The sequence below is a fragment of the Oryzias melastigma genome, linkage group LG17, assembly GCF_002922805.2.
Source record: "Oryzias melastigma strain HK-1 linkage group LG17, ASM292280v2, whole genome shotgun sequence".
NCBI classification, from domain to species: Eukaryota; Metazoa; Chordata; class Actinopteri; order Beloniformes; family Adrianichthyidae; genus Oryzias; species Oryzias melastigma.
In genome coordinates this window covers 17,611,496-17,631,262 of record NC_050528.1, presented here as the reverse complement: position 1 = coordinate 17,631,262, position 19,767 = coordinate 17,611,496, and the positions used below count along the sequence as shown (strand labels likewise).

Genomic DNA, 19,767 nt, shown 5'->3' with positions numbered 1-19,767 from the left:
AAGCCTGCATTTATTTCCCATCATCCCTTTATTTACACTCTCTCTTGCTAGCTTACAGCCCCTCACACCCACTCCCTGACATTACGGGTTCAACAAAAATAGCAAACATTATTGGGGCTGTCCAGACGTGCAGCTATGAGCCAGATGCCATTTTTTTTTTTTAAGTAAGAATTTTAACTCAGACTGATTTATAAAGCCAACTCCACTTTCTCCCTCTCTGCACAGAAATAAACTGGAGTTAAAGGGGGATGAAAAGTGCTTCTTTTTATATTTAATCATAAAATACTGATTTGAAAAATCAGAATGAACTTTATTGGCCAAGGCTGCAACTGGTCCAAAATGCAGCAGCAAGATTTATTTGTGGGGTAAAAAAGTTTGACCACATAACCCCAATCTTGGCTTCTTTGAACTGGCTCCCAGTGCAATATTTGATTTTTATCAAAATTCTTGTTTTTACTTTTGGCAGGGACGGCACCTCCCTACCTCTCCAGTCTGGTTTTAAATACTCCCCCACTAAGTCCTTTTCGCTCCGCAGACCAGTGCATGCTACTGGTTCCCAGAACCAAACGTTAGTTCAGGGGGGGCTGTGCTTTTTCAGTGTTGGCTCCCAAACTGTGGAATCAGTTGCCACCAGCTATTAGAGAGATCACGCTTTTGGAGTGTTTTAAAAGAGTTGTTCCTCCACTACAGCCTTTTAGCATCAGCCTAGCTTTTTTATTCTATTTTATGGTGGTTTTATCTCTGCTTTAAAATTGTTTTCTTGGTTTTATGTCTTTTATTCTTTTTTATGTTTTACTATTGCACAGTGTTCTGTTTTTGTTTTCCTTGTGTACAGCACTTTGGGCCTCCTTGACTGGTGGTGGAAGGTGCTTTATAAATCAATAAATGAAAGGAGTGAATGAATGAATGATTACAGTGTATATGCAAGGAATTTAGCTTCAGTAAGTTATACTTTCATGTGCAAACAAGGTAAGGCATGAGTATCAATAGGTGTAAAAAGTTAAACAAAAAACAAAAATATTAAGAAAAAGATAAATACAAGTTATTGAAGTTAAAATTAAATTAAGTAAAGCTACTTGTGTTTAAAGAGACAAGACGATCCTTCATCACTCTGGCAGCAGAAGCTAAGCTCTGAAACAGTTCTGCTGAAGGGCAAAATGAACTCCTCATGGCTACAGACCGTGGATTTGTGTCTATACTCCTTTTTTAGAGTTTAGTGCTGCATTTGATACAGATGAATGTAGCGTTTTATAACAGATATTGCAACAAATTGTTAATTTATTTGGAAATACTTTTTAACTTTTATTAATTTTCATCTGATATTTTGTGCTATTTCAAAGACACAAAGACAAAGATATTTTTTTAAATTAGTCTTTCATTATAGGAAATATGAGGTCCATCTCCAACAACATGGAAAAGCTTGCCACATTTACAAGACACTAACAGGAATTCAGAGAGTGTGTTCACAAACACAGCTGACCCCGTCGTTTGTACCTGCTGTGTGTGGTCTGAACAGCTGACATCAGTGAACAGAAGTTTAGAGTTCTAACCTGAGAGGCTGCACTGTGAAGGAGCAACTATGGAGCAGAGAAATGAACGATTTGCGGTTGGCATGAGGCCATATTCTACCTACCACAGGAGTTCACACATGTTGTCTTGATTGCAGTGCATGTGCCCCCCTCTGCTAACGCAGATGCAGCCTTACAGATGTTGCTCTTCCACCAGCAAGGTGCACAAACACCAGTCACAGGTCTTCATTTCTGAAGACGTTACCCATCTGTGTCCCACATCTGTTTTACCCACTTTCACACAGTATACCTGTCCCACCAGAGACAATACAATACTGGACATGCTGTATGTCCACAGCATGGAAAACACGACTGCATCAGAGCTCTACAACACACATGGAGAGAACTTCAACTCCATTACAGGCTCCATCACTGACTATAGAAACTTCTGTTCTGAAAACAGCAAACCCTTCTGGATATTGGAGTGTCTCTCAAACCAAGAGTAGATAGCTCCTGCCATCAAAACTCTCCAAAAGGCGAAGAAGAGAGCTTTCAGATCAGGGATTTGAAGAAACTCAGGAAAAGATCTGAGAGAGAAAGGCCAGCTAAAGAAAACAAATGGAGGAGCAAATGCAACATCAAGACAGTGGGGAGTGGGGGGGCCTCTAAATCAGGGGTTTCTGAATCCAGGCCTCAGGGGCTGGTGTCCAACATATTTTTAAACCAACTTGCCGTTGAAGGTCCTTATTAGCTAAACACACGTGGTCCAGGTGATCAGTAGGTGATAAGGCAAGATTTCTGGAAATCCAGCAGGTGGCCGGTCCTCGAGGCCTGGAGTTTGACATCCCTGCTTTAAACCATCTCACTATCAAAGAACCACATATGTTGGCTGGAGGGATCAGAAGTGTGTTAACAATATAAACTGACTGACCATTCACCTCTCCTCTACACACCTGCATCCAGAACACTAACCCCCTCTTGCATCTCTTCACATCTCTGGTCCATTCCTCCACCCTATTACTGCACAGACACATGAAGCCAATAGACCCCCTGCCAACCCATGGTCCTCTCTGCAACCAAAGCCCAGCTGGACCTGATGGCATCTGGTTCAGGCGTCTATAGAGTACTGTAGAGATGATGTTTGGCCTTGATCTATGAGTGGTACTCTGTGTCTTGAGTTGAGTTTGGTGATTCATCTGTTGCAGTTTACCCATCAATCTAGCTTCAATGTGGAAGATGCCATCATCGATGCTTCATTGTGCTCAGACTCACCTGGAAAAGCCTGGTAACACTATGAGAATCTTACTAAACTTATCTAGTACTTTTAACAACATACAGCTGGTTCTTTTAATGGACAAACTGAAGAGGGCTGAGCCAGTGGATCCTGGACTACCTGACAAATAGGCCTCAGTTTGTAGGAGCCAGGGGCTGTGAGTCAAGCCTTCTAAGCTGCAATGTGGGAGTCCCCCAGGGTACCGTACTGGCACTCTTCCTCTTCACTCTCCAAGAGAATCTGGCCACAAAGAAAAAATATGGCGTTGGTAAATTAATAGCCAGAGCCAGCCACAAAAAACATAAACCCAAAATCATTATCCTGAAGTCCTCAACCGGAACCCCCTGTTTTAAGCTCTCAGTCTTTTTCCCTTTGAGATACTGTAACTGCTTACATAATCCACTGATTCACAGAGAAAAAAACAGTATTTCGTCGTTCTTTTCTCAAGAGGTTAACAGGTGTATTTATACAAACTTGAACACTTGTTAATATTGACTCAACACAAATAAAATGATTAACGTTGTCTGTTCCATTTGAAGCTCATCTTGCTCACTAAACTTCTAGACAGTATATTTGCGTTTAAAAGCTTAAAAGCATATAGTTCTGAAAAGTTTTTTTTTTTTTTTTAATGTCATTTTTGAAAAGGTTCCCTTAAGTTTAGGAAATTTCTGTTTACACAACCAGGTAAAGTTACGAAATTTCCGCTTCCGGGTAGAAATTTTTTACTGGCACAATCATGCTTGTGACCAGAGGCCCCTCCTCTTCACCGCCACTGGACCTAATGACAGAGCTAGAACCTTTTATTTAGGGACAGAAGGGGGCTGGGGCATTTTGAAGGATGGTAAATGAAAATAGTGGTAGGCCATTATTGTGAGGATTCTGTGGTTTAGTTTGTTATATTTGGTCATGTTCTAAGCTACCCTCGTCAGTCACAGCAGTTTCAGGTTTGTCATGATCCACAGCTGTCTTACATTCAGTTAATTGCCCTGTTATCCTTGTCATCTGCTCTGCGATGTTCTGCCATCCTTTATGTTTCTCCATGGTTTTTGTCATGTTTTGCTTAATTTATGAAATATTCAGTGTCTGTCACCAAACCCCAGTCTCCTGCATTTGGGTCCTGCACAAACACTTCCTGACAGATACAAATGAAAGAATCAAAAATATTTGTTTAGAAATATTTTTATTATTGTTATTAATAAAACAGCAGTTCCTTTAGCCCAGTTCCTATTACTAATGCTTAAAGAAGCTTGCATTGATAATCTCTTAGTCTTTGTCTGTAAGGATACTAATATTGACTCAAAATGTGTTGGGCAAGCTGGAGAGCAAAGCTTTTCCCCTGTAGCTCTGGACCCTCATGTGGCCCTTTTATCCATTTAGTGTGGCTATAGCTTTAAAAATATTCATGAATCAATTAAAAAATGCATTATTTAGCTAAGTTTTGCCATTTCTCTTTAGGTTTTTTTATATTTCAAACTACAGAGCAAAATTAAGAAAAAAAGTTTCATTTACTGTCATTAAATTCTGTAGAAATGTTTTTTAAATTTGTGTTTTTATTGTAAAAGTTATTCAAATAAAAGTCTCTACGAGTCTTATGTTTCTGTAAATGACTCTAAAATGGTTAAAGTTGATCTAGATGTATGTGTTTTGGGCCTCTCATCTTAAAAATGAGAATAAAAAGCTGTTCATTTATTTAATGTTTTCATTTTTGTTTTAATAATTGTATTCTACTTTATTGTTGTTTATGTTTGACAGTCAAAGGAGAACAATGATGCACCAAAACCCTGATGATAAAAAGCATCATGTTTGACAAACTTGCAATTTACTTTTTAAGTTACTCAGCTGTAGCAGAGGAACCTTAATTGTTACAGGGTATATTTTATTTTGAAAGGAACTTGTTTGTTCTGCTGTCAAAAGTAAAAAAAAACAGTTTTGAAAACATGTCGATAATATTACATTGCATATATTGTAGTATTTAAAAGCTACATGTTTGAAATAAAATTTAATTGCCACAAAAACATAAATATTGTGTATTTTCTAAACAATAGCGTGGGATTTTCCAGATCTCGCTGGATTTTGGTCTGTGAGAAACTGGACCAAATGGTTCTTTTAGTGCTAGAGGTTGCACTAAACAAATTGTTCTTGCTGAGGAGGCTGCTGTCCATCAGGTTGAAGGAGTCCCTCCTGAGGCCTGAGGACCTTCTGTGATTGTGTAGTGACATAAGCCATCATGTAAGGCACAGCCTGCTGGAACAGCAGCATCACAGCCATTCTCACTGTGTGAAAAGATCGTGCAGGTCTGTCCTTCCTGCAAGGCTCTACAATGAACATCCCTCACAGAACCCCTGAGCAGCCAAACACGCCCACCACAACTACCAACCCAAGCATGAGAATGACTGTTTAGATCTTTCTAATTTTAATTAACATTCACATTAGATATTTAGAGACTGTGTTTTCCATCTTTTACCTCTTTTTACTGTTCATTTCTGTATCTGTTCCATAAAGCAATTTCCCCATTAAGGGACTAAAAATTAATTCTAGTCTTCCTCACACAGCAGTCAGTCATGGTGTACCACAGGGCTCTGTGTTTGGTCCAGCAATGTTAAGTCCAAACATACCACCATCACCACCAATAAAATTGAGAGCGGTCGCCCTCTTATTGGAAGATCAAAGGTTTGGTTTCCACCCTGCCCTGTGTCAAAGTGTCCTTAGCCGAGACACTGAACCCCACACTGCTCCTGGTTGTAGATTAGCACCGGGGTTGGGAAGCAGAGCTGCCATCAGTAAGTGAATGTGTGAATAGGAATGTGACTGAAGCGCTTCAGGCTTTTTAAAGTCCCATAAAAGTATATGCCATTTATCATATTACTATCTATTAGAAGATGTCTCAGTTTTCAGGATTTCATGCGTGTTTCATGGATTTAAAGGCTGGGTAGAATTACAATTTTCTTTTTCCAAACTCAGATAAAACAGTTCTTGGATCCAAGCGCTTCAGGGATACACTTAAAACAACATAATCACACTGAGTGGTACTCATTTAGTCCCTTGTCCAGTTCTGAGAAACCTTGGAGTCATTTTTTAACAGGACTTAATGAGGACTCTGAGATCAGTCAAGCTTGTAGAACTTAATTCTTTCACTTTCAGAATATTTCTAAAATCAGGAACATCCCAGTTCTGTCCCTATGGTGGTCCACTCACATCCAAACGCCAGTGTGCCCATGACCTCAAGGGCACAGTTTAGAGATGAGGCACATTCATGGTGACAACGTTAAGGCTGCAGACGATTTATTCCTTGAGTACAGCAGTCATCCATTTGAGGTGAGGGCTTGCCATTTTGTGCCCTAATTGTACTTGTGTTCTGTGGAGGGAGGGTTAAGCCCTCTTAGTTGTGTACCGTTTTGTCCATGTGTATTTGTGTACATTTAGATTATCATCTGCAGAATGCCCTTAAAAATTGTCATCTGTTGATGGTGGTCAGCTGACTGGAACCAGTTAACTCTATGGTGCAGATTGATCAGCTGGAACATTAAATATAATGTGGGCGGGGGTCTATAGAGACTTTTAGAAGAAGCACATTTGCATTATCTTGTCCATTTTGACCACAGCTTATCTGGATAAATCATTTGGGTAAAGCAGATAAACAGAGAAATAGACCTTTTTCCAATCAAATCTTTGCACTTTTGATGCATTTTGGAACCATTTGCTTGCATGTGCACCACTCTGTTTGGTTTATTTGAGTATTTGCTGTCTGTAGAAAAAAAGATTCAGAAGAATGGGTTCATGTATTTGTTACTAATAAGATGAGACTGACCTAATTCTTGACAGTCCTGCTGTTCTATAATTCCTCAAAAAGTCACCAGCTGGTTTAAATGCTCAAACCAAAGTTTGAATGAAAATTAGTCAAATTTCACTGATATTAGTTCTTTTTACATCTGCTTTACCTGACATAGAACGTTTAAAAACATACACAGAAGATCTGTTTTCATCTGAACCTGCTGTATTGCTCCGTCTACTGAAGACCCTTGTTCAAATCCCAGATGGGCCCTTTTGTGTAGAGTCTCTGAATGTCCTCCTCTTGGATCCGTGGGTGTCCAGGTACTCTATCTTCCTCCTACAGCCCCCAATTGTCTCTATGGAGTGTGTGTGTGGCCCTGCAATGGACAAGTGATCTGTTCACGATATATGCTGCCTTCACCCTACAATACTGGGGTTAGCTCCAGCAACCCCATGACCCCAAGATGGATGGACGAATAACACAAAAAGATGTAAAATTCTTTTCATAGAATTTATTAAAATATAAGAAATTACATGATAAAGCCTTGAACTGTCATATTTACATCAACAATTATTCATGCATTCAACACAAAAATAACATTTCTATTCGATAATCTTCAGCACGTTCTCTGCAGGACAGCTTCATTCTCCCCGACGCAACAGCAAGTAGCTCATATGATTATGTACAGGTCTTCATCTTCATCTTCACAGTGATGTTTCTGATCGAGTCTGGCAAGATTCTGAAAGAAAAAAGCAAAAAAAGAAACTTTAATTGATGGGATCATTATCAACAAACAAAAAACACTTCTGCAGTTCATAAACAGGCCATAATTCATTCAAGCGTCTAAAACCTAGAACTGAACTCATGTACGCTTTCAGGAAATCTCGTTTAACTTCAATCATTAAGTTTTACACACTTTGGATCAAACAGGACAGCATGATCCCTAGATAATCACCTGTTCTTTCTCCTCCACTTGGACGGTCAGGAGAAATTCAGATAGCGTCTCCAGAAACGACGTTTTGAAGTGCGTCATTGCAGATCGTCTCCAACATTTGGTCTTCTAAAGTTTACATTTCTTAAATGAAAATCGGACTGAGTAAAGTAATAGACTAGGTTTGTTTTTTAAGATTTTTGCTAAAACTTCACTGAAGCCATTAACAGACTTTGAACTTTGATGTCTGTTATCTTTGAGAAATCCAAGTTTAGCTTAGTCTTCAGTAACAAGATCAATTCCAATGTTTTGGACCCCCTCGAAAATGAGATGGTACATCTCAAGGGGAATTCCACTAATAAATACTAAATTCAAGTCTTTGATTAAAAGTCCGGGTCAAGTATTGAAATTTCACTAACAAGTCAAGCCTAAGTCTTTGGTAACAAGACCAATTCAAGTATCTGGTGTTCAGTGACATCTCTATGTCAATCTTGGTAACAAGCAAATTTCAAGTCTTTGATAACAAGTGCAATTCAAGTCCTCGGTAACAGATCAAATTCAAGCCCTTGGTAAAAAATCTAATTCGAGTCTTTGGTAGCAAGTCCAAATCAAGGCTTGGTATTAGATCTAATTTGAGCCTTTGAAAAAAAGTCCAATTTAAGTCTTTGGTAACAGGTCTAATTCTATAGTCGTTGGCAACAAATCTAATCTGAGTCTTTGGTAACAAGTCAAATTCAAGCATTTGGTAACAAGTCCAATTCAAGTCTTTGGTAACAGGTCTAACTACAGTCCTTGCTAACAAATCTAATCCGAGTGTTTGGTAATAAATCCAATTCAAGTCTTTAGTAACAGGTCCAAATCAAGTCTTTGGCAACAAGTGTTATTAATTTCTTTGGTAATAAGTGTAATCCAAGTGTTTTGTAACAAGTCCAAATCAAGTTTTTGGTCAAATGTCCAAATCATGTTTTTGGTAACAAGTGTAATTCAAGTCTTTTGGTAACAAGTCCAATTCAAGTCTTTGATAATAGCTCTAATTCAAGTCCTTGGTAACAAATCTAACTTGAGTCTTTGGTAACAAGTGCAATTCAAGTCTTTGGTAAAAATTTCAAAATGAGTTTTTAGTATTTTTTAACAAGTCCAAGTCAAGTTTTTAATAACAGGTCTAATTCAAGTCTTTAATAACAAGTCTAAATCAAGTCTTTAGTATTTACCAGGGAGTCTAAGTCATCCTTGGTAACAAGTCAAAAGTTGTTTTATTTAATAACAAGAACCAAGCATGTCTAGACAGGTTTTGATTAAAAAAGACCAAATCAAGTCTTTACTCTTTCTTAACAAGTCCAAGTAAAGTCCTCAGCTCATGTTTGGTGGATCAGTGTGTAGTTATGTGCAGGCTATGATATATATGTATATATTTTAGTACTCACATTGGCTACTCCAGAGGCGCAGCGTCATCAGGACGTTGAAAACGACCGTCTTGAAGAAGATCACCCTGAGGCCGAAGATGGTCAGAGATGCCAGGTTCACTACGGGGTCTGCAGAATGGAGCAGAATGGAAATCAGACTCTGACCCAAACAGAAGACTTTAGAAACACATTCAGGTCCGAGCGAGCTGAACACCTACCAGGTTTAGGAGAACTGGGTTCATCCGTAGAGAGAGCTGTAACACAAATAGGAGCACAAAACATTAGTATTTCCTCAATTTTGAAAATGTTAACTTTATCATAGAAAACTTAAACCTTTTAATAAAACCATTCACTTTTGTGCTCATGGAGACACTCACCTCGGCATGTTTCTGTTCCATTTTTGTCAAGAAAGGCCACTTGGTTGTAGACCCCATTTGAGCCTGTTATCATCGTGGGCTTTGTTTTATTGAAACCCTCTGGGTGTTTGGCTGTATCCCTCACGGCATAATATCTTGTAAAGCTTGTGGCCAAGCATACATCATCTTCTAATTCATTTGGGTTTTCCAGGTGGTAAAAGTTCGGCTGGACTTTATTTGCTGAAACACACAAAAGAAGCTGTCATGAACACGACATTCAGAGATCTTGAACGGGAAACATGGAGACGAAACTCACTGCCACACCGTGACAGACAGCAGAGCTAAAACCATTGATGAGACTCAAACTCGTGTCATGTGGACAGAACCACCAAAACCAGTTTTGTTGATGATGTTGCCGTGTTAAAAGACCCAACAGGTTTGTCCTCACAGCTCCAGCGTCCTTTTCAACTCGTTTGTCTCGGACTTGTCTATTACTGACAGTATCTCAGTAATGTTTTCGTGTGCAGTTCAATCCATGCTGAATCAAATCTCATCTTGGGCCACAGAAGTATTTGACTTGAACACCGTTTTGCTCTGTACGTGTGTAAGTAAAAATAAAACAAGGAGGGGATCGATCTCATGGTTCTGTACCATGAGACCAAGTCCAAATCCAAACAGGATCTGAAAGCAGTAAATGCACAACAGAAGAGGAAAATCTCTTTTGTCCATTACGCCTTCCTGTTCCAACAGCTTCCGATCAGACAGTGAAGGAGAACTTGAGAAAGAGAAGCGCCTCGTATCACGATAACAACATTTAGTATTTAATGTGAACATGATCGTGTTTGGGCACCAGTCCAAACTCCAACCAATGAGTGATTCTCAGAACTGACTGTAAAGTCCAATGACAGAGAGAAAAGCAACAGGAGGCGTCTGGCAAAACTACAATTATTCCAATTAGTGAACAAAATGGAGGCAGAAATTCTGATCAAAACCTTTAAAGATCAACAAAATGTTCAGAACCAGAATGCACTCACTTGCTTCAACTGAGAGTCCAACCCCTGACCCAAACAACATCTTCTGAGCTCCAGACTGAGTCACACAGCACAGGAAACCCCAACAACAACAGCAATAGGTAACGAAGAATCCTTTGAAGGTTGGTCTCTGACCGAGTTCAAACAAAAATTCCAAGAATGTCGGATTTCTTGGTTTAAGTTCTGATTGAAAATTAGTAAATAAAAGTTTGCTCTAAGATAGGGATGCAACGATTGATTAATGAATCAGTTTGTATTGCTTTGATCCAACCAGTTCGATCTGTCTGAGGTAATTTATCAGACACAGTTGATGGCAGCAAGAAATGATCAACCAATATTACAGTCTAATGTGTGGAAACGCTTGTGTTGGAATGTTCTAGTATGTATTATTTTAAGTGGAAAAACAATAGTAGACTTAACCTTATGAAACTAAAATGTGAATAGATTTGGCATTAATACTTGTTTACTTGTTTGTTTGTACACTTTTAATTTACACTTGGTTATCTTGCAAGAAATACAAGGGATCTAAAAATGTTCACCTGTACTGTTCAGTATCAGCTATCTATCTCTGAGTAACTGGTTCAAGTTTTAGTTTGAGTGGATTTAAGGTCAGTGAATCGGATCGATCAAAATGAGCCAATATCAACTGTGAATCGTACCATCAACTGCAAATGGTGATCAGAATGAAATCATCATTACAATGAATTGCTACACCCTTTATTTTAAGATGATATCAGAATTACCAAAGTCCAGTAAATGATGGTTTCTTACTGGTTTGGATTTTCAGCTTCATTCCTCGTCCAAAGATCAGTCTCCAACTTCCATCAGTCACACACAGACACACATCACAGCACAAACACAACACACGCACCACTCTAACTAACTAACAAAGTGTGAAAACAAACATTTGTGTAGTTATTAGTGCAGGTCACGATTACTGAATTTACTTTAGTAGATTTCCCTAAGATCTGAAGAACTGCAGGATTTTTAGTTTTCATCTGAAACAGATTAAAGAAAGTTTGTGTGAATTAAGTTTTCTTAATGGAAACAGATTTTTTTCCCTCAGCATATGTTAATATTTACATTAACTGTTACGTGTTTAATGACATCAGTTTAAATTTAAGTTTTAGAAAGGACCAGTTTTTCTATTCTTGGATCTTTGCTGTTTATCATTTCAAATCGGATACTTCCCACTTCGGAACTAATGAAAGAATTACATAATAAAAAACTATATATATGTTTTTATCAGAGTCTTACTTAAACAGACAATGAGCTTCATTTCGTTACCAAAGAACATCTTAGTGATAATGTCCCACAACCCAGTTCTGTCAGTTTAACGAATAAAGTGATTGTTCTGGTTTAAATTGTTACTCACTGCTGCTGACGAAGACTTTAACTCCAGATCCAAACAGAAGCTTCTGGAGACCAGTTCCAGACACACAGTTCAGACCAGCAGAGCAGAAACTTCCCTCCTCATCAAGACTTAATATTTGAACTTTTAATCTAACAAATCTGCTCTAATATCATACGAGTCCAACACTTCTATATCTACTGTAAGAACGTGAGCTTTTATTGTAATCTGAACATTTTCTCAGGAATTTAAAGATCAAATGTGATTATTACTGTTGATTCGAAAACAAATTTCTACAAAGAACAACTTTAAATGTATTATTGATTTTAATTTGTTTATTAGTACTCATTAATATAACTGATTCTTTATGAAGAACTTGCACATCATTCAAATACTGAACATTTTTAACAGAACATTTTAGGAATATTGTAATATTTTAGATTGGAAGCAGTGGAAATGTTCTGGACTTTCTGCTATAGAAGACTTTTCAAACAATATTCATTAAATTAAAACACTGAACCATAAGTTGAGAATCAAAAACAATGAGATAATTAATATAATTCTGTATAAATTGGAAAGCTGTACTCACTTTTCTGCACCAACAGTCTGACTCCACCACCAAATAAGATTTTCTGGCCGGATCCAGACACACAGTGTCGTACCCCTCAGCTATAACTGCAGGCTGATGGATCACCTCTAATAATTCACAATTATGCCATTATCAGCCTTCTAATTTAACAAAGACATCTTAATGAACAGTGGTCAGTCTTTCCTAATCTGAACGGGAATACATGGAATAATAAAAAATGACCCGCTGATAAATGAACTATGATGAAACTCTGTCAGTAATTTACAAAAACATCAAAAGGTCATAAAATATTTTAAAATGATTCTCATCTACTCACTGTTCTCCACAGTTACGGTGATTCCTTCTCCAAAAATGAGTTTATACAGTAATCCTCCAGTCACACAGTCTGACTGAGCCCAGCAGAAACTGCAGGATTCATTAACTAACATCTTAAACCTCCAGAACCATCAAGAACATGGAATTACCAAGTGACTATCTTGTCATGTTTTCTCTCCTATATTGTTGGATCAACATGTGCTGTTTTTAAACTAACTTCATATATTTAATGTGATTGAAGCCAACATCCCAGAAATGACCATTACAAGATAAATTAATTCAACAAAAAAAAATATTTTGAGTCTTTAAATTTGTTGAGAAAAGTTGCTCAATAGTTAGACATTTTAAACAAATTTAAACTTAAAGTTCCTATATTGCATTGATCTTAATGCTGCAGGTAAGTTTGCTAAATCTGTTATTAATGATGAAAGTGTTGAATGCTGATGCAAGAAGAAATGTTTGTTCTTGTAACTTCTACTTCTAAAGTTTCATCATAAAAACTTCTTTGGGAGTTATTTTGGATTGACACGTTTTCTGACAGAGAAAATCACATCATCTGCATAAATCAGGCCTTAAACTTGAGTTTTTTGTTTTAAGTGAAGAAATACTCACTGCTCTGAACACTCAGCCTGATCCCATTCCCAAACAAGAGTTTCCAGCCTCCAGTTCCAGTCACACAGTTAGTGTGAGCAGAACAAGAAGTGATCAAACACACAAGACACCCAATGTTCTCCAAAGATTTAAGAAATGTGGTGGTTAAATGAAGAAAAGGTCTACAGAGAAAAATAAATAAAATATACATGTTCTACAATGTTTGCTATAGAGTATAGATGTAAAATAATGTGTGTGATTTTTTTTAAGTTTTCTTTTTTTTTTTTTACAACATGTGACCATTTTTACTGGAACCAATACGAGTTTAATGACATCAGTTTAAATTTAACTTTTTGGCATAAAAAAACAGCTTTTCTATTCTTGAATCTTTGCCTCATTATAATATCAAAATAAATACTTTTCACTTCTGAACTAATTAAAAACAAAATAAATATATATATATGTTTTTATCAGAGTCTTACTTAAACAGACAATGAGCTTCATTTCGTTACCAAAGAACATCTTAGTGATAATGTCCCACCAGCCAGTTCTGTCAGTTCAACGAATAAAGTGATTGTTCTGGTTTAAATTGTTACTCACTGCTGCTGACGAAGACTTTAACTCCAGATCCAAACAGAAGCTTCTGGAGACCAGTTCCAGACACACAGTTCAGACCAGCAGAGCAGAAACTCCCTTCCTCATCAAGACTTTATATTTGAACATTTAATCTGCTCTAATATCATACGAGTCCAACACTTCTATATCTACTGTAGGAACGTGAGCTTTTATTGTAATCTGAACATTTTCTCAGGAATTTAAAGAGCAAAATGAATTATTACTGTTGATTCTAAAACAAATTTCTACTAAGAACAATTGTAAGTATATTTTTGATTTTAATTTGTACATTTGTACTCGTTAATATAACTGATGCTTTATGGAAGACTTAGAAATCAATCAAATACTAAAGTTTATTAAAGAACGTGTATATGTTTTAGCATGTTAAAACCCACAGAGAAATCATGAATTGAAAACAAATTCTGAATTTTCCAAATAGGTTGGTTTTCTGTCATGATTTTGAGTGTTTTTTTTCCTGCTCAATACAATTTATGTACAAAATCAAAGTCCTTTTAAAACTGAAGTATGATTTTGTGAATTTTTCTCAGGTGTTTTTTCAAAAATACAACAATAAACTTACTGGATTCAACCGTCAGTTTGGTTCCATCAGCAAAGAGGAGCTTCAGGTTTCCAGAAGAAGTCACACACTGAGAGGAGCTCCAACAACAAACACAGACTGCTCTGACGCTCGTTCTCTTAGTTCTAATCAACGTTAGCAGTCGTTCAGTTCAACTGTAATACGTTATAATTACATAGAAGAACAAAGGGTCTTCTTTTGGAAATTTCAGCTTCAGAAATAAAAGTGAAAATACATAAATCTGACTTTTCAGCTTTGAACCAACCACAAAAAATTCTCAGTATTTTACAGCTTTTGGTTTATAATTCAATATTAATTGGAAAGATGTACTCACTTTTCTGCACCAACAGTCTGACACCACCACCAAATAAGATTTTCTGGTCTGATCCAGACACACAGTGTCGTACCTCTCAGCTATAACTACCGGCTGATGGATCACCTCTAATAATTCACAATCATGTCACTATCAGCTTTCTTATTTAACAAAGCATCTTAATGAACAGTGGTCAGACTTTCCTAACCTGAACAGAAATACATGGAATAATAAAAATGACCCACTGATAAATGAACTATGATGAAACTCTGTCAGTAATTTACAAAAACATCAAAAGGTCATAAAATATTTTAAAATGATTCTCATCTACTCACTGTTCTCCACAGTTACGGTGATTCCTTCTCCAAAAATGAGTTTATACAGTGATCCTCCACTAGTCACACAGTCTGACTGAGCCCAGCAGAAACTGCAGGATTCACTAACTAACATCTTAAACCTCCAAACTAACAAGAACATTAAGTTAACAAGATTTTCAGGTCTTCTTCGTTTTAGTATTGATATTATTGGATCAACATGTGCTGTTTCTAAACGTACTTCATCAATGCATTTAACTTGATTGAAAAAACTGAAAAAGCTCTAAAGAAATTAAGATTTCTCTGCAGTTAAAACTAGAGAAGAAAAAAAATCTACTGTTTTTATAGCACCAACACTATTTGAGATGTTACATTTCTCTGACTTTTTTACATGTACATTTAATTTTTATTTAAAACATGTATTTAAAGTCTAGATTAGATTTTTCTTTGATTAGAGACAAAGATGTACGGAGCAGTGAGAGATGTTAGCACCAAATACATTAACTGCAATGGTATTTATTTTTTACAAATTTAAATTAGGACTTTGGTTCTGTTCTAAACACAAGCTTCAGGCTGGCTGAGCCCAAATCACAGAAATGACTGGTAATGGATCAGTTAATGCAACAAAAAACAATATTTTTAAAGTCGACATGTTTGTTCTAAAAAATTGCTCAATTATAATATTTTTTATATCAATTTAAAACTTAAAGTTCCTATAATGTATTGATCCTAAAGCTGTGGGTAATTTTGTTACATCAGTTTTTACAAGTTGAAAGTGTGTTAAATGACAATGTTTGCATAAATGTTTGTCCTCCTGGGTCTGCAGTTACTTTAACTTCCAGCCTGTCACACAAGATTTAACCTCTACCCGTTTATCAGTAAATACAAAACGCATCTTCAGGAAAAAAAATAAAATAAAATATTATTTGGGAGTTCATTTGGAATAATACATTTTCTGACAGAAATCACATCATCTGCATAAATCACAACTAACATTTCTTGTTTCTTTGTTTTAAAATTAGTAGAAAAATACTCACTGTTCTGCACAGTCAGTCTGATCCCATTCCCAAACAGGAGTTTAAAGTTTCCAGTTCCAGTCACACAGTTAGTGTGAGCTGAACAAGAACTATGGGAGCTTTGTGTGAGTGATCAAACACATGAGACTCCCAATGTTCTCCAAATATTTAAGAAATGTGATTGTTAAATGAAGAAGACGTGTCAGAGAATATGTAATAAAAGATACATGTTCTTCATTGTTTCTATAGAGCTCATGTTAAAGTTATCATTTAAGACTGATTCTCCAGGATGCTTCCATATCAGAAAAGTTAAAAATAAAGACATTTTGACTTAAAGTTTTGGATTTAAGATGTTTGCTACCTATCCTTGAGTTTTTCTCAATTCTTAAATTCTCAAAGCATATCAGACGAAACATCTTTAACATAAAACATTAAGTCAAGAGTAACTTTTCGTAAAAATATTTGCCCATGTTAAATTAGAAACGACTCCTGTAGACCCACAAGTCTTTCACTTTTCCTAATTAACTTGAATTTGACTCACCAGATTGAACATTCAGCCTCATTCCTTCACCAAAAATGATTTTTCTGACTCCGGATGCAGACACACAAAGACTCTGGACTCAACAAAAACTCACAGTCTCAGTTCATCACAACTACACACAATGCTTATGTCTCATGGCTTTGCTTCCATCCTAAAATGAATTTTACATCCTTAAGATACATTAATTTTTTCGATTTTTTTTCTCAAAAATTGTTTTAAAGTCTGATTTCTTAGTTTCTACACAAAGTGAAAGAAGGATAGTGTGTTTACAGAAAATGATTTGTTTAAATGTCAAAAATCAATTTTCTTTAAAAACTCTTTCGGTCATAGAATTAAATTATTCATTTGAATATTTTAATCTACCTATAAATGTTGTGAATAAAATATTTGTATGTAATCTGTTGGTTTTACCCAACAATGAGAATCTGACTTCAATGAGTTGGACTGAATTTTATTAATACAATTCTACCTAATAAACTGTTTTTAAGTTATTTTTTTCTATTTGTGTATCAGCAAAGCCTCAGTTGTGAATAAGTGTTTTATAAAAACAATACAATTTAATTGAAGAGAATCATATCATCTGCGAATAACTGGACTTTAATGTTTTTTTAACTCTTGATGATTTTCACTCCTGAAACTTCTCGTTTCTTTGTGATAAAAGCAGAAAAGTACTCACTGCTCTCCACAGTCAGCCTGATCCCTCTCCCAAACAAGAGCTTCCAGTTCCCAGATGTAGACACACAAAGACTGTGGACTCAACAAAAACTCACACGGCCTCACAGTAACACAACTACACACAAACCTTAGCTCCTTTGGTTCTATTTTATTCCTAAAAAGATTAATAACTTTCTTCATCTTTCACGACAAAAGGTTTCTAGATTTAGAGTTTTTAAATATCACCACTAAAAGATTAAACCTCTTAAAACTCAAAAAGTTAGTCTAAAAATTAGACTTAGATATACCGAACTGGTGCTTGATTAAATGTTTAATATTTAAAATCTGATCAGCAGATTTTTTAACATTCAACAGAATCACATCATCAGCATAACTGATATCGATGATTTTCATCTCGGCCATTTGTTTTTAAATATTCAATCAGAATATAATCGGTATGAGAATATATAAATTTACTCCCCCAACTCCTTTTTCAAAAAATGAATCAACAGTTTTGACAAACTTCACACTTAATGGATTCATTTTGTGATGTACTGTATGTATGAGACGAAATGTGTCTATAAATTAGAATAATTATAATGTCATCGTTTACATGTCTATGTGGATAAAATTAAACGGATAAATATGTTTTACTTTATGTTTCCAATCAAATCATCTCAAGTTTGATATTTCTGTGGATAAATTGGTCCAATATTCATGTCTACATTTGACTTTTTAATCTCTGATTTTTTTCTATATAATCCTGGATTAAGTCTGAAGAATATTAGAGACTTACTGGTCTGTACGGTGATTCTGGTTCCTGATCCAAAGATCAGTCTGTTGTTTCCAGTATACGTCACACAACCATCAACATCCCCACAATAACCAGCATCCCCATGAGAGTGGATACTCCACAGTTTTGATGATACGATAGAAAAAAAAAAACATAACATTTTCAAAGATATAAATTCCAAAAGATTATTAATCTGATGTTAGTTTTGTCTAAATATTTGCAGTGGTAGCGCTGACTTATGACGTTTTATCTATGCGAACCACAAATGAGGCTGCAGACCAACATGTATATAAATAAAGCTACGGGTAAATACTTTTGTTCCATCAGCAGTTGTTGGACAATACAAAAAACACGATGACAAACCAAAAGATAAAACTGACAGCTGTGAAATTTCTGCCTGTCCAGTCTCCTTCCAGGTCCAGAGAAGACCTCTGGAGCCCAAAGCCCAGACGTACAATATTACTGCAGAGTCAGTACTCACAGGATTCCACAGATAATCTGGTTCCAGATCCAAAGAAAATCCTAAATCCACCTCCAGTGTTCACACAGCATGAAGACCCAAAGCACAAACTCACATCTTTGTAAACTGGGAAGAACTTCAACAATTACTGTAAGTTCCTCTTTCTACAGATACTTCAAATGAATACTTATCAGCTCTGTTCACAGAAATGAAATATCAGTAGAATTCTTATTTTGAACAGCTGATCCGCTTCACAAAAACCTAATACTTGTCTGAAAATTTGGACCTAATCAGCAATCACGATGACTTTAAAATAAAAAGCAGGTAAAAAGCGGAATTGTATTAGAATAAACATCATTATTTGAAGACAGTTGGATTTTAATCTGAACTCACCAATCTGGACCGTTAAAGTGGTTCCAGGTCCAAAGATTAGCTTGTTGGCAGAATTCACACAACATGAAAGTGATGAACACAAACTGACTCAGATTGGAACTTATTGAAGACCGGTTCAATAAGTTGGACATCAGAATGGAAACATGCTGGACTGAGATCACAGCCGTTTCTGCATCATGAACATCAAAACTACTGTCATTTTAAATTTGTTTGTTTCATTTTGGATTATTTTCTAGATAATCTTCCTCCGGATGTACAAAAGTCACAATAATCCTTTCAGCTCATCAATGCACAAAAAAAGGGAAAATCTTCCAAACATCTCAGTTATCTGATCTTTTGCCATATGATCAAAGATCAAACTTACTGGTGTGAACGGTTAATCTGATTCCAGATCCAAAGATCATCTTCACTCCAGTCACACATCATGAAACTCCACAACACAAACTCATCATCACAATCAGATTTTGAACAGAATTAAATCCAGATTCAAGTTATCCTTTTGAGGTCAAATTGTTCATTAATCGTAGTTTCAATCAAGAATATCATTGATTTAAAGGAGTTTTAACAAATTTTTGAATGAAGTCATGTTTGACGTTTCACAATAAAGCTCATAGTAAAACAAATGTAAAATCATTTTTTCGTCAGGAGTTCAGACCTAAAAATGCATCAAAAACATGAAGGATATTTTGAACTCACTGGTTTGAACTGTTAATCTGGTTCCAGATCCAAAGAAGATCTTATATCCTCCTCCAGAAGTAGACACACAGCATGAGGCTCAGCAGCATAAACCGAAGCAGACGGAGGTGAAAGTTCTCCTCTCAAAGTGTTCACCATCTTTTAACATTTACTCTCTTGTTCAAACTTTAAAACTCAAATTGTGTTCATTGTAAATGTAACTGATTTTAGATTAGAAATGTGTTCTTTTCAAGCATTCTTTCACAGCAAAATTTAACAAATGAAGATTAACTATG

At 36.1% G+C, this 19,767-nt stretch overlaps 1 gene segment (V, D, J or C); it reads right to left on the bottom strand.

Annotated features, from left to right (window-relative positions):
- Nucleotides 1-7,049: 7,049 nt before the first annotated feature.
- Nucleotides 7,050-19,236, bottom strand: LOC112139684. The segment is given in 5 exon segments: nucleotides 7,050-7,292; nucleotides 8,909-9,016; nucleotides 9,106-9,141; nucleotides 9,265-9,483; nucleotides 19,161-19,236. Coding segments are annotated over 5 exon segments (405 nt in total).
- Nucleotides 19,237-19,767: the final 531 nt, after the last annotated feature.